Below are 15,437 nucleotides of genomic sequence, written 5' to 3' on the forward strand. Positions count from 1 at the left end.
AGTGCCAGTGAGATGTGAGATGTGGTGAGTTAAGGCAGGGGTGTGTGAGAGAGGGGATTTTGGTGACTCTGAGATGCCTAGGTTGTACAGCTGTATAGATGATCCTCTCTGGGTCTGCCATTCCAGAATTCAGTTTCCCATTTGTAGGTTAAAGGTGGTGGAATTTGCCCCAGCTATTTACTTACTGTGTAGAGAATACATGAAAAATAGTTCAGGTATTCCTTCAATTATCATGTAAGATGTGAAAAATATTATTCCATATATAGTTTTAAATTTTTTTTTAAATTTACACTCTCAATTTTGAATAAATAATGACCGCTTAGTTTTAAGGAGCACACATATCCAGAGGATCTTTCCATGTGCTTTTGAAAGCTCAGCTGTGTTCTTATTTTCTTTAACTGACTCAGTGCCACCATCATATGGGATGAAATCCACCCTAGAGGAAAACTAAGGAGGGCCTTTGGGGCATCCCTGGGCTCATTTGATAGTCTCCTTCGCTATGTCATTATCTGCTGCTTCCTGGTTTTAAAATACTCTAATTAGTTTTCTTAATTTAGGCATTTCAATGCTGAGTTACTTTCTTTTAGAGTTTATGCTCATATATTGTTTTTTTTTAAGTGGTATAAAATCTTAGAAGCTTGTTTTAATCTGTTTTGAGTGTACATGTTTCAGGATTTTATTTTCTCCTGTACCAGCACAGAAGATATAGGACATTTAAGAGAAAAGGTTTTGTGACTCTCAGAATATTTTGCTTTCTAAAATTCTTTGACCACTTGCAGTAGAATTACTTTGGTTGTTTCAATGACCAAATTTATCAGCCAAGAGGTAATTCTGTTATCCTTTAGACAGTTGACCTAATTAACAGTCAATCTGGTCAGCCATATAGCCACAGACTTAATATCTCTTGGCTATATATTTTCATTTCTAAACCCATTGCTTTACATGGTAATGAACTCCTACTGGAATTCTTTATAGAGTAATTTGTACCTCTCTTTTTAAATAATTTCCTTTGGGAACTAAAATTTGATTTAGAAAGTGAATGAATAAATAGGCATTTACCAAACCTAGAAAACATCTACCTTGTGCTCATTCCAGCTCGAATGTCACGTAGTACTGTCTTCCTCCAGGAGGAAGAGCTCAGAGTACAGGGAGCTGTGGGTTGGTTCAAGACCCTTTCAGGAAAGTCTGTGAGGACAAGCCATTTCCAGGATAATACTAACACATTACTTGCCTCTTTTAGTCTCATTCTTTTGTGAATGTACAGTGGGTTTTTCCAGAGGCTGCTTGACATGATGATGTTATTCTTACAGCCAGTGGAATCCATGATTATGAAGTCATGTATTTTAAAAAGTTTTTCAGTTTCCTTTCTGATTCAGTAAATATCAAAGCATTAATCCCATAAGTAAAACTTTAAAGGTTTTCATCAATTTTGGGGTATAAATCAGAAAATAACATTTTCTTACTTAGAAGACTTATATCAGACTGCATACTCCACTTAGTATTCCTAGTGAAAGACAAGCTCTGTCTGTGTAAAGCTGAAATCATCCAGCATGGTGGTCAGTATGCACAAGAGAAATTTTATACTTAAATTAATGAAATTAAATAAGATTTGAAATTCTGCTTCTGCACTTTTTGTTTGTACTAGCCACGTTTTAAGACAAGTGACTACTATACTGGGCAGTGCAGATGTGGAAAATCACCACCACAGCAGAAAGTTGTCTTTCATAGTGCTGTGCTAGGTTGTGCCAAACGTTGTGTAAGAATGGAAGAGAAGGCAGAAGATGCAGCTGAAGACAGTTTTTAACGGTCTGCTTGTTGAAAACTAATAAAGCTTGATAGTTATGCCTAGTCATTTAACAGAAGAAGACACAGTCAGAGTTGGATTTCAGAAATATGTATAGGTAGTTGGGTTGGGGTAGGTTCCTGGTTGAAGCAGGGACGTTGTGTTAAGAGGATTTGTATTTCAGGTAAAAAAAAAAAAATGATTCATCAATTTATGGGATACACCAAAACAGTACTTAGACATTGATACAATAGTTACCAAAAAATACTTATATTAGTTAGGAAGAGATCCTGGAAATTAAATAAGGTTTTAACTTAAGAAGCCAGAGAAGAGAAATTGAATGAATGCACAAGAAGAAGAAATGAGAAAATAATGAGAAAAAAATGGAATAGAGGATGTAGACTTGGTTTCCACTTGGGCATGTGGTGGAAGCACAGAAATCCTCATACACATCCTTACACAAGAAAAGGCTTCAGTTCAGTTCAGTTCAGTCCCTCAGTCGTGTCTGACTCTTTGAGACCCTGTGGATTGCAGCACGCCAGGCCTGCCTGTCCATCACCAACTCCCAGAGCTTGCTCAAACTCCTGTCCATTGAGTCAGTGATGCCATCCAACCATCTCATCCTCTGTCGTCCCCTTCTCCTTCCTTCAATCTTACCCAGCATCAGGGTCTTTTCCAGTGAGTCTGTGCTTCGCATCAGGTGGCCAAAGTATTGGAGTTTTAACTTCAGCATCAGTCCTTCCAGTGAATATTCAGGGCTGATTTCCTTTAGGGTTGACTGGTTGGATCTCCTTGCAGTCCAAGAGACTCTGAAGAGTCTTCTCCAACACCACAGTTCAGAAGTATCAATTCTTCGGCGCTCAGCTTTCTTTATAGTCCAACTCTCACCTCCATACATGACTACTGGGAAAGCCATAGCTTTGACTAGATGGATCGTTGTTGGTAAAGTAATGTCTCTGCTTTTTAATATGCTGTCTAGGTTGGTCATAGCTTTTCTTCCAAGTAGCAAGCGTCTTTTCATTTCATGGCTTCAGTCACCATCTGCAGTGATGTTCGAGTCCAAGAAAATAAGTCTTTTCATTTCATGACTTCAGTCACCATCTGCAGTGATTTTTGAGTCTAAGAAAATAAGGTCTCTCACTGTTTCCAGTGCTTCCTCATCTATTTCCCATGAAGTGATAGGACCGGATGCCATGATCTTAGTTTTCTGAATGTTCCGAGTTTTAAGCCAACTTTTTCACTGTCCTCTTTCCCTTTCATCAAGAGGCTCTTTAGTTCTTCTTCACTTTCTGCTGTAAAGGTGGTGTCATCTGCGTATCTGAGGTTATTGATAATCTTCTCCCAGCAGTCTTGATTCCAGCTTGTGTTTCATCCAGTCTGGCATTTTGTATGATGAACTCTGCATATAAGTTAAATAAGCAGGGTGACAGTACTCTTTTCCCGATTTGGAACCAGTCTGTTGTTCCATGTCCAGTTCTAACTGTTGTTTCTTGACCTGCCAGCAACCTTTGTTTAAGGCATTAAAGAACTGAGGTCATTCGGCAAACTGCTGACCCCAGAATTGGGCATGGATAATGGAAACTCTGAAAGACTAAAGACATTGCTAGAATTCAGAAACACTGTAGCAGAAATGAAGAGTTAACTCATTGATAGACTAAAGGTGGATAAGTCAGAAACTCAGGTCTACATAAAGAAAGGAAGAATGCTAGAGAAGGAATAGATGAAGGTAAAATCCTTTGTTTTTCTTATTCTTAATGGTAAAGAACCCTCCTGCCTGTGCAGGAGTTTAAGAGATGTGAGTTCAATCCCTGGGTCTGGAAGATCTCCTGGAGAAGGGCATGGCAACCCATTCCAGTATTCTTGCCTGGAGAAGCCAGGGATAGAGGAGCTTGGTGGTCTGTGGTCCATAGGATTGCAATGAGTCAGACACAACTGAAGTGACTAACACACACAATTGATCTTACAGATAAACATTTGGGTGATGATAGCATATTAATTAGTGAATGAATGAAAACAATGTTACAGGAGAGAGGAACTAGGAATACTCTGTTGCAAGGTATTCATACCACGCTAGAGTTACAGTGTTATTTGAAAGTGAACTCAGATTAATTGTGAAATATATATTACGAACTCAAGGGCAACCACTGGAAGCAGTTTAAACATGAAGTATAATTGATATGCCAGAAGAGAAGAATGGGATCCTATAAAATACTTAGTTAAAGCTAGAAAAAGCAGGAAAAGGGTTTAAGACAAATAAAGAACATATGCAACAAACAGAAAACATTAACAAACATGGTAAATATAATCCAAGTATATCGATAATAACTTTGACGGTAAGTGGTCTAAGTACACCAGATAGAAGGTGAAGACTGTCAGAGTGGGTAAGAAGCAGAACCCACTTACATTGTCTATATGAGAAATCCACTTGAAATAGAAAGACACAGATGTAGAAAGATATAGTGCAAATACTAATTCAAAGGCATGAGTAACTATATTAATTTCATGTAGAGCAGACTTCAGAGCAAGGAAAGTTATCAGAGAAAAGAGGAGCATTGCATAATTGTAAAGGGGTCAATTATTTAAGAAGATATAATAATCCTTAATGTGTACATGCACAACAACAAAATATGAAAAAACATGTGAGACAAGAAGCAGTAAAACAAGAATAAATGGACAAAGACTTTAACATCTCTGTATTGATAATTGACAGATCCAGCAGGCAGAAAGTCAGTAAGGGCATCAATCAACTGGATTTAACTGACATCCAACAATAGCAGAATACACGTTCTCATGCTGGATACCCCAAGATAGACTATGTTCTGGGCTTTAAAACACTTCATAACACTGAAAGTGGTAGAAATCAAAGCATACTCTCAGCCCACAATGGAATTAAACTGGAAATCAGTGATAGAGAGGTAACTGGGAAATCCCCACATACTTTGAGGTTAAACTGCACACTTCAAAATAACATTTGGGTCAAAGAAGTCTAAGAATTTTTAAAATATTTTGAATTGAAGAGAAAATGAATATACAGAGGATCAAAATTTATGGGCTGTAACAAAAGCATTGCTTAGAGGAAGACGTACAGCATTGAATGGTATAGTTGAAAAGCTTCAAGAAGCATTAAGAAACCAGGAAAAGTAGGGAAAGTAAATTAAAAGAAGAAAATAAATAAAAGGAGAAATAAAGAAATTGAAAACAAAGCAATAGAGAAAATCAAGCCTAAATCCTGTTTTTTTAAAAGATCATTAGAACTGATACTGTAGGCAGGTTAGGAAAAAATTAGAAAACACACAAGTTACTAATATCAGAAATGAAAAAATTACCATTACTACTAATCCCATAGACAATAAAAGAATATTAAGGGGATATTACAAACAACTCTGTGAACACAAATACAAAAACCCAGATGAAAATGACCCATTCCTTGAAAGACACAATCTGCCAAAACTCACCCAAGAAGAAAGAGGTCAACTAAATAGGCCTATGTCTATTAAAAACACTGAAACAATAATAGCCTTCCAAAGCACCAGGCCCAGATAGGTTCACTGGTGAGTCTTATCAGACATTTGTGGAAGAAGTTGTACCTGTGTCCAGTATTCTCTTTGTGCAGATAAAAGCAGAGGGGATACTTCCTAATTTATTCTATGTGGCAAGCATTAACCTAATACAAAGACTAAACAAAGATATTACAAGAAAGGAAATCTACAGACTAGTATCTCATGAACATAGGTGCAGAATTCCTCAACAAAATATTAGCAAATCAAATCCCAAAACAGAAACTATTATACAACACAACCAAGTGGGATTTATTCCAGGTATGCAAAGCTGGGTTAACAATGGAAAATCAGTTAATGTAATCTATCATATCAACAGGCTAAAGAAAAAAAAATGACCCTGTCAATAGATGCAGAGAAAGCATTTCACAAAATCCAGTACCTGTTTATGACAAGAGTTCTCAGCAATCTAGGAATAGAGGAGAACATTCTCAATTTGATGAAGAATATGAAAAAAGTTACAGTTAATATTTAGTGGTGAGGCTTCCCACTAAGATCAACAACATGGTAAAAATGTCCCATCATCATTACTTTTCAACATTATACTGAAAGTCTTAGCTAATGCAATAGGCTAAGTGAAGGAAATTAAAAGTATACATGTTTGTTGTGATGTTACTTTTTTATGTAGAAAACCCTAAAGAATCAAGAAAAAATCGAAAACTCATAAGTGATTATAGCAAGGTTGTGGAATATAAGGTTAATATAAAGAAAGCCACTTATATACCAGCAATAAACAATTGGAATTTGAAATTAGAAACAAAGATCATTAAACTATAATTTAAAAGGATACATGCACCCCTGTGTTCATAGCAGCACTGTTTACAGTAGCCAAGACATGCAAGCAATCTAAATGTCCATTGACAGATGAATGGATAAAGAAGATGTGATGTGTATATATTGAGTTGGTCAAAAAGTCCCTTCAGTTTTTAAGTAAAAGATGGGACTTTTCATTTTTACCTAGAACTTTATTGAACAACTTATTCACCATTTTGTTCCACTACCTTCTGTAATTTCATAATTTCATTTCTGCAACTTCATAATTTCATCTTCCCCAAACATAACGAAAAGATAACTTTTTGGCCCACCCAATAGAACCACCAATATGATTTATCAATTCCACTTCCAGTTATATATCCAAAATAATCTAAAGCAGGAGTTTGAACCAGATATTTATAAGCAGCACTATTCACAGTAGCCAGGAGGTGGGAGCAACTTAAATATCCATCAATGGGTGATTGGATAAAGAAAATGCAGTGTGTATATACAGTGGAATGCTACTGAGCCTTGAAAGTAATTTATGACACATTCTCTAGCATATATTTGAGGACATTTTGCCTTGAGTAATACACCAGTCACAGAAGAACGCCTACTGTGTGATTCCACTTAGGTGAGGTGTCGAAAATAGTCACCTTGTAGGAAGAGAAAGCTGGATGATGGCTGCTTAGGGACAGGGAGGTGGTGAGCTGCTGTTAGGTGGATGTAGACTTGTAGCCATGCAGCGTGGGGCCTTCTGGGGTATGTTGCACAGTCATGTGCGTGCAGTTGACAATACTGTGCTGACCAGCTGGAAATGTTGGGAGAGTGATTACAAGTTTTTTTCTGCAGTTAAAAATCCAGTAAAATATAAATTTCTTTGTGATATGGCTCCAGTAAATAATAATCTAACTGATAAAAGCAACAACTGTACTAATCAAAATAGTATGGAACTAAAAAAATGTTAGACATACAGATTTACTGTACCAGATAGAAAGTTCAGAATTATCCTCATACACACATGGTCAGGTGATATTTGACAAAGGAGGTAGGGCAGTTTAATAGGGAAAGGAAAGTCTCTACAACAGGTTGTACTTGAAAAGTTGAATAAGATGTGTAAAACACCAGCCTCCACTACTTAGAAAAATTAAGCTGAAGTGATTCCTAGACCTAAGAGTAAAAGGTAGAAGTATAAAGCTTCCCAAACCTTGGGTTAGGCACAGATTTCATAGACAGAATTCAAAAAGTGCTAGTTAGGAAAAAATAAGAGAGTGAATCTCATGAAAATGAAAAATTTCTCCTCATCGAGCACACTATTAAAGGTATGAAAGTTGAGCCATAGACTTGGGATGAATATTTTCAAAACATAATCATGTTGGCCGCTTCTTTACAGACTATTACATGGCGGGAAAAATAGCGTCTTTACTTTAGAAGAGCTTTATAGCACCACCTTAACTTAGGACCAAAGTTAACTCCATCAGTAGGGAACAGACTTACGTGAAGTCCCTGCTAAAATGCATGGTCTGCATCTAGTCATGAGGAAATATCAGAAAACCCAGGCTGAAGACAATCTACAAAATAACTGGCCTATATCGTTTAAAGTCCTAAAAGAAGTCAGTCCTGGATATTCATTGGAAGGACTGATGTTGAAGCTCAAACTCCAATACTTTGGCCACCTAATGCAAAGAACTGACTCATTGGAAAAGACTCCCATGCTGGGAAGGATTAAAGGCAGGAAGAGAAGGGGCTGACAGAAGATAAGATGGTTGGATGGCATCACTGACTCGATGGACATGAGTTTGAGGAAGCTCCGGGAGTTGGTGATGGACAGGGAAGCCTAGTATACTGCAGTCCACGGGGTTGCAAAGAGTCGGACACAACTGAGTGACTGAACTGACTGATCCTTTAAAATGGCCAGTTTCATGGAATGCAGAAGCTGGGAAACTGGTCCAAATCTACGAGGGCAAAGAAAATCTAATAAATACATGCACCCATGGTCCTGGATTGAATCACAGACTAGAAAGAATAACTGCAAAGGAAGTTACTGGGACAGTTGGCACCATTTGAACGTGCAGTTTGAATTAGATGATGGTAGTATATCATTGGATTTCCTAGATGGCACTAGTGGTAAAGAACCCACCTGTCAATGCAGGTAGGCGTAAGAGACATAGATTTGTTTGCTGGAAGATCCCTTGGAGGAGGGCACATCAACCCACTCCAGTATTCCTGCCTGGAGTATCCCATGGACAGAGGAGCCTGGTAGGCTGCAGTCCATAGGGTCGCACGGAGTCAAACACAACTGAAGTGACTTAGCACACACACACAAAGTCTATCATTGTTACATATCCCAATTTTGAGAATTCACATTATGTAAGAGACTATCTTTGTTTATAGGAAATATGTTGAAATATTTAGGTATAGAAAAATATGGTAGCTGCAGTTTATTTTCACATGATTAGGGAAAAAACTCATGTAAAGAAAGCAATGGGGTCAAATATAAATGGTGAGTTTGTGTAAAAGTTATACCAGAGTTCTCTGTACTATCCTTGCCTATTATTTTCTGTACATTTGAAATTACATCCAAAAACCTAAGAAGGAGATATATATAAAGCAAAGTGTTTGATGTGTGGAGAACCAGTGTGCTCATTAATGAGCCCTTTAGTTTTGTTCAGTAATGTAAAGTCAAGTCATTCAGTCACCAGTTTTCAATCTAGGAGTTTAAGAGTAACCAGAAACTGGGTTTTTGTCTTAAAGTACTTTGAATTTAGATAAGGAGAGAAGAGCAGTACACACAGAATCTGAACAAAAAATAATAAAGTCATTGTGTTTGGTGTGTGATATGCTTTAGAACAACTGTTGGCAAATATTTTCTGTAAAGGGCCAGATAGCAAATATTTCTAGCCTTCTAGGCCATTATGATCTCCGTCACAACTGCTCAGCCCTGCTTTCCAGTATGGAAGCAGCCATAGATGACACACACAGAAATGATGCCTCTCTGTTCCAGTGAAACATTATTACAAGGAGAATGCAGGCTGCATCTGGCCTGAGGGCTGGTCTGTATCCCTGACTCTCAAATGTTAACAGGGTGGGGTTTCTTAGGATCAGTTAGAGCACAGTGTGGTTAGTGGTGAAGATGTGGGCCCTGGAGGTGCTCACACCTGGTTCACACCCAGTCATTGTCACTGACAAGTTATACTGGGAGAGCTTTACACCTTTGCTTTCTTGTTTCTGAAATATGGGAATAACGAGAGCCTCCTCCATAGAACGTGTGGAAGTTGGTGAGTGTAGTCATACCCTGACTGCTGCCTTCTGGGTGCTTTCCTGGCTCCTCTCTCATTCTCTAGCTGGCACCTTGCCAGCAGCCAGGATGATCCCTCATCCACTCTTACTCTTCAACCCCATGCTTCCCTGTCAGACTTATAACCACTCCTGCAAAGCCCTTACCCTGGTGGGTCCCTTGGCTGGTGCTGTATGTGTCTTGCCGGCACCACCCTCATTCACAGTGCAGGGCCTTTGAGTTGATTTTTCCCTGTCTTGGAGATTTTCATCTTACTATGCATATTTCCCAGTAAGAGATCTCTTCCCTGGCTTCACAATTAAGTAGCCATTCAATCTTTTTATCTGATTTCCATTCCTATCCCATTTGACGGTCTCTTGTCTTTCTTTAGCCCTTTAGAAAGTGAGCTACATGACAGATAGTACCTTGTCCACCTGATTCTCCACACCCAGTCCTGAGGCCACTACCTTACAAAACAGGCATTAAAAAAGAATGGTGGAGTTAATGTAATGGGTTAATATACAAAGATTACCTAATGTAAGGACTGCCCCATAACTGATGTTTAGAAACTGTTAGCTTAAAATCATTACTGTACAGCCTGTAAGGTGTACATACTTCCCTTAACAGACATGGAAATGAATTATGAAGCTTGAAAATGTGACCCATGAAGAAATATTTGAAGATCAAGGTCCACTGACTAAGGAAAGAATAACACCACAGAGATTTACATCCAGTATCTGATTATACAGATTCCAGGGTAATAAAATGAATAGTTAAAAGTCTGCAAATGAATTCGAATGCCTTTTTCCTGGAGCTTTCAAACTGTCAGGCTTATACTTACTTTCCTTCCTTCCCCACTCTTCCATTTGTGACAGTGTCTGTAGGAAGATAGACTCTGTCACAGGACCAGAAACAAGGCAGAGAAGCTTGGGGCCTTGGGGCTGTCTCCAAACAATGGAGTGATTGAGCTCCCGCTTTGTTTCAGATGTCCATACAGAAGCTGTCCAGGCTGCGCTCGCTAAACACAAAGAAAGGAAGATGGCTGTGCCTATGCCTTCCAAACGCAGGTCCTTGGTTGTGCAGACCTCGATGGACGCCTACACACCCCCAGGTGAGCAGCAGGCCCTGTTGGCTTCATAGAGGGATGAGCATGCCTTAGAATTAGGTTAGTGCCAGCAACTGCAGTCTCTTTAGCTTTCAAAATCATGATGCTATAATTCAGTTTTTGAGAACCAGAAGTCCAGAAACAGTGTATATGCTCTAAATTAAACTCGGAAGGAAAATTGGCATGATTATGTATGCATTTAATGTCTATATAAGTATGCATTTTAAGATTTTAGACTCATAAATATGATACAGACTTTTGTTAAAGTCCTATAAAATTTAATTCTTCACAGCAGAAGTTGGATTTCTTCTCTGCTTAGACTGGTGTATGCATATTCTCAAGTCTTCAAAATATCAATAGGTTGTAATGTTCTGTTAAGAAATTGAATGAATTGAAAAATTTAGGCAGTTACTTCCCTGGTAGCTCAGTTGGTAAAGAATCCATATGCAATGCAGGAGACCCTGGTTCGAGCCCTGGGTTGGAAGGATCCCGTGGAGAAGGGAAAGGCTACCCACTCCAGTATTCTGGCCTGGAGAATTCCATGGATTGTCTAGTCCATGGGGTCGCAAAGAGTTGGACACTACTGAGCAACTTTCATTTTCAGGCAGTTACTTAAATCTGGTGACGTCAGTTTTTGCTGTAAAGTGCAGATAGTATTTTTGGGTATCACAGTTGCTTGCTTTGCCATTGAGTTACTAAAGCTGCCAAGGGCAGCATATCAGTGAGAGACGTAGCTCTGTGCCAATAAAAGTTTGTCATGAATTTAGGCAGAGAGTGTGGTCCACAGGCCTGTCCACCCCTGATATAAATGGTTGAAGGTAATATCCCATTTATGTTTCTGCTTTTGTTTAACCTTGAATTTTATGTAACTACCTAATTTCTCTACTTAACTCTGTGCAAATAGTTATAATCTATATCATGTGGCGCTGGTGGTAAAGAACCCGCCTGCCAATGCAGGAGACACAAGAGACACAGGTTCAATCCCTGTATTGGGAAGATCCCCTGGAGGAGGGCATGGCAACCTACTCCAGTGTTCTCGTGGCGAATCCCATGAACAGAGGAGCCTGGAGGGCTACAGTCCATAGGGTTGCAAAGAGTCGGTCACGGCTGAAACGACTTAGCATGCACGTATGCACATGTTATTATCTTCAAAACTGAAGTGAAGCACAAAATTAAATGTCCAGGTATCTATTAGAAACACAAAAGATTGAGCCTAATTTTCTTGATTTTATGTGTGTGTATGTGTGTGTGTGTGTTTCTTGTTCCAACATTATTCATAGCATGGTTGCCACTCTTTCTTTTCTGCAGACCTAAGTTACCTGACACACCCCTTTGTTCACAAGAGAAATTTAAGGTGGAATAAGAATAGTTGAATATATAAAGCACTTTTTGGAGTCTTGTAAAGTTTAGTCCTGAGTGTTTGCAAGCAGTGAGGGTAATAGAAGCACATACTTCAACTCAGGGATGTGATCAGGTATGTCCGGTACTAATTCGGACCTCTCTTCAACTTCTCATGCCTTCAAAAGTGAAAGTTCTGAACTTTATAAGACAAAACTTAAATAATATGAAACTTAGTTGTTTCGTGTTTTCTTAAAGGATAATACAAGAAATGTTCTTTATCTCAAGAATAGAATTTTCTATTAGGAAAGGGAGTCCTTTTTGCTGATTTCCTTACATTCTTCATTTCTTAATTCTGAGCCACAACATGTAATTTGAACTGTTTTTAAATCAGCATGGGATTCACTGATGGCTCAGATGGCTAAGAATCTGCCTACAATGCAGGAGACCCAGGTTCAATCCCTGAGTTGGGAAGATCTGGAGAAGGGAATGCCAACTCACTGCGGTATTCATTCTTGCCTGGAGAGTTCATGAACAAAGGATCCTGGTGGGCTACAGTCCATGGGGTTGCAAAGAGTCAAACACAACCATAATTAGTATACTTAATCCTATTTTTTTAGTTTGTGGTTATAATTTGCCGAAATATGAATGTGAAAATTTTAATTTTGTATGTGTATAACAAACAGAATCGACTTATATGGATAACAAAGCCACTTCAAATATATTTTAACTAAAGCTTTGAAACTAGACAGTATTCAGGGAGTTGGACCTTTTTCTGAGTCACTTTTTATGGGAAATACTGAGTTTGAAGTACAAGGTGCGGTGTGATTTATGTGTGTGTGTGTGCTTTTCTTTACGTTGACTCCGTCCTTAGGGGTGTTACTGTGTCGTTCATGATGAAAGACAGAACTTTCAGGAGAACAAATCCTGTACAAGTGTCTTTGCAAAATATAAAAGAACATTATTGGAAATGTCATTTTTGGTGCATTTAATTGTTTGGTTAGCATTTTCAGATATACTATATAATACATGGTGTAAACTGTCATTTAGAGTCTTAGTGACAATATCACTTGAGATAGTTTTGTACAATCATAAATGCCAACACTATCATTATAAAATTTTTTGTTCACAACCTGCCACACTCACACACAACTTAAAATAGCACGTGGCTCAGAGAAACACTTTGAATAAAGAAGGGCTTACAGAGCATCACACTTTGAACACTTGAAAGTTTAGTGTCTTAGAAAATGCCACCATGACTTCTTGCTTGGTGTCTGAGTGTACAGAAAAACATTTTGTTATTCCCCAACGTCTTGAGTGGAGGACAGGTGAGGATGTCTTTGTCTGAGTTTGGAATGTCAAGAAGACTCTAGCATATATATGTAAGGTAAGGTGCTTTGGAAGAAGACCTCACTATATTGAAAAATAATTTGTCATCTGAAAAGCTTGTAACTTTTCAAGAGTGTTCGAAGGTCATTTACCAGTTAGTGTGTGAGATGGGTCTGTGTTTGGAGAGGGCCTGGGGCTGGGAGTGCTGCTTGCCCCAGTCGCAGCTAATTGCCTCTCTCCCACAGATACCTCCTCTGGCTCAGAAGACGAAGGCTCGGTGCAGGGCGACTCCCAGGGGACCCCCACCTCCAGCCAGGGCAGCATCAACATGGAGCATTGGATCAGCCAGGCCATCCATGGTTCTACCACCTCCACCACCTCGTCCTCTTCCACCCAGAGTGGGGGGAGTGGTGCCGCCCACAGGCTGGCCGACGTCATGGCTCAGACGCACATAGGTGAGTGCCCCGCGGCAGTTGGCTGTGCTGTTCTCCCTGTCTGTGCATCTGAGTGGCTGCTGAGTGTCCCTACACCTTTTAGTTTGCCTTTTCCCTGTCTGTGCATCGTGGCCTCAGAACCCACTCGAGGGACAGGTCAGACCCTGTCTCTGCTCCTGGGCTGCTTTGCTGTGTTGGCTTTACTGTTCTGTGAAACCCTTGGTTTTTTACTATTTTTCACATCCTAGACGTCTTCTACAATTATAATTTAGGAGTTTTCTGCTCATAGAGGAGTGCATTCTTGTTCATTAGGGAAACATGTAGCCATATCTGGTTACATGTTTTCTTCTCTTCATGCTATAATGCAGTCCTAAGTAACATTTTAATCATGCTAATAAGCATGACTGGGCACTTGAGAGTGACTTTGCCCTTACTTTGAAAAGGGGAGGCTTTCATCACTGCAGCTTTCATCACTACAGCAGTTTTCTGCTGTAGGCATTCAGATTTCTGTGATGATTCCCAGAATGTATGTTAGGTTATGAGAAGTGGGATCCTTTGTATTTAAAAATGCACAGAGTTTGGAAGCATTGGCAAGGTGTTTGAAAACTGTGTAAAAAAGGAGATTAAGTAAGAGTTGTTAGAGGAAAGGAGTGTATTGAATGAGCAGTGGAGCTCTGTGAACCTGGAATACCTGAGGGTCATATGTCGCTGCCTCTACCCTCGCCTGACACTCACTGTGCCACATTCATCTGGTGTATGAGGTCCAGGTCTGTTCTCATCCATTTCCATCTGTGGATTGAGATTTTTAAATACTTAAATAATAAAATATTAATGTTCATAAAAGTAAATCACTTGCTTTGAATGTGGTGCCAAGATGGTTCAGTATGTTCTCCATTCAAATGATGTGGACCAGGGTCAGCCACGTCCAGGGACACCAGTGCAGTGGTTGAGAACTGAGCACAGGGCAGGTGCATGTCCTCCTCCCACGTCTAGCCTCCTATCCAGAAAATCCACATTTAGAAAATAGGTTAGTGAAATGAATGAATTCGATACTCTGCCACCTTCTCAGATTCACATTTACACAGTATTTTTTTCTAGATTACTATCTCCATGACAGAGTCAGAGGAGTTCCATACTGACTTCTAGGACTTGGCCTCAGTGGTGCTTACTCAGCGTGCAGCTGAGGTTAAAAGCCGCAGCCTTTCCAGAATCAGCAGTGAGGCCGATTGTCTCCCAGCAGGACACAGGGAGGGCTGGCTTCCTCAGCAGTCACTGTTGGCCTGCTCTAGTTTGTTAGTGGAAAGAAGAGGAATGATCTGTCCTTCCTTTGCCACCTCTCCATTGTGAATAAAAAGGGGAAAGTAGGAAAATTCTTCATAGTTTTTAAAGTAATGCTCACATGTGAAGTGGTATTATTAAATTTGAGTTTAAAACATTTTTGGTAGCATACGTTGGTTACTGTGTACTGAGAAACTATTTGAAATCTGAGAAACTTGTGACTATTAGATATTTTTGGACACTAAAAGTTTTCCCTGAATGTTTAGGAACCTGAGACAGTCCCTCGGCGCTGTCTGCGTGCTGCATCCAGCAGCCACATGTGCAGGGGGGGCATGAAGCTCCCTCCACCTCTGCCCCTCACTCTGACCTTGGGAATGTGTATTTCCTGATTCAGTTCACTTTTAAGGAAATATCAGCAATCTTACAAAGAGAAATACGTAATTTTGGACATATTACTCCCTGCATTTGTTTCTCCCTTTATGAAGTTACACACGGAATATTGGAGGAAATTATAGCACAGAGAATTAAACCTACCCAGACCATAAAAGGGCATTACTCATGTGCGTTAAGTCTCAGTGTAACT

At 39.4% G+C, this 15,437-nt stretch overlaps 1 protein-coding gene across 13 annotated transcripts in view; it reads left to right on the forward strand.

Annotated features, from left to right (window-relative positions):
• DIP2C (disco interacting protein 2 homolog C) overlaps nt 1-15,437 on the forward strand; it is a 294,103-nt gene that overhangs the window by 167,990 nt on the left and 110,676 nt on the right. For all 13 annotated transcript variants that reach the window (XR_009690071.1, XR_009690072.1, XM_061126603.1 and 10 more), the window contains 2 exons: nt 10,356-10,481; nt 13,388-13,597. Coding sequence is in view for 11 of the 13 variants with exons in the window: in XM_061126603.1 (XP_060982586.1) it covers nt 10,356-10,481; nt 13,388-13,597 (336 nt within the window). In the remaining 2 variants the exon portion in view is untranslated. The remainder of the gene's footprint in view (nt 1-10,355; nt 10,482-13,387; nt 13,598-15,437) is intronic.

The sequence above is a fragment of the Dama dama genome, chromosome 23 (assembly GCF_033118175.1).
Source record: "Dama dama isolate Ldn47 chromosome 23, ASM3311817v1, whole genome shotgun sequence".
In the NCBI taxonomy this organism is placed as follows: Eukaryota; Metazoa; Chordata; class Mammalia; order Artiodactyla; family Cervidae; genus Dama; species Dama dama.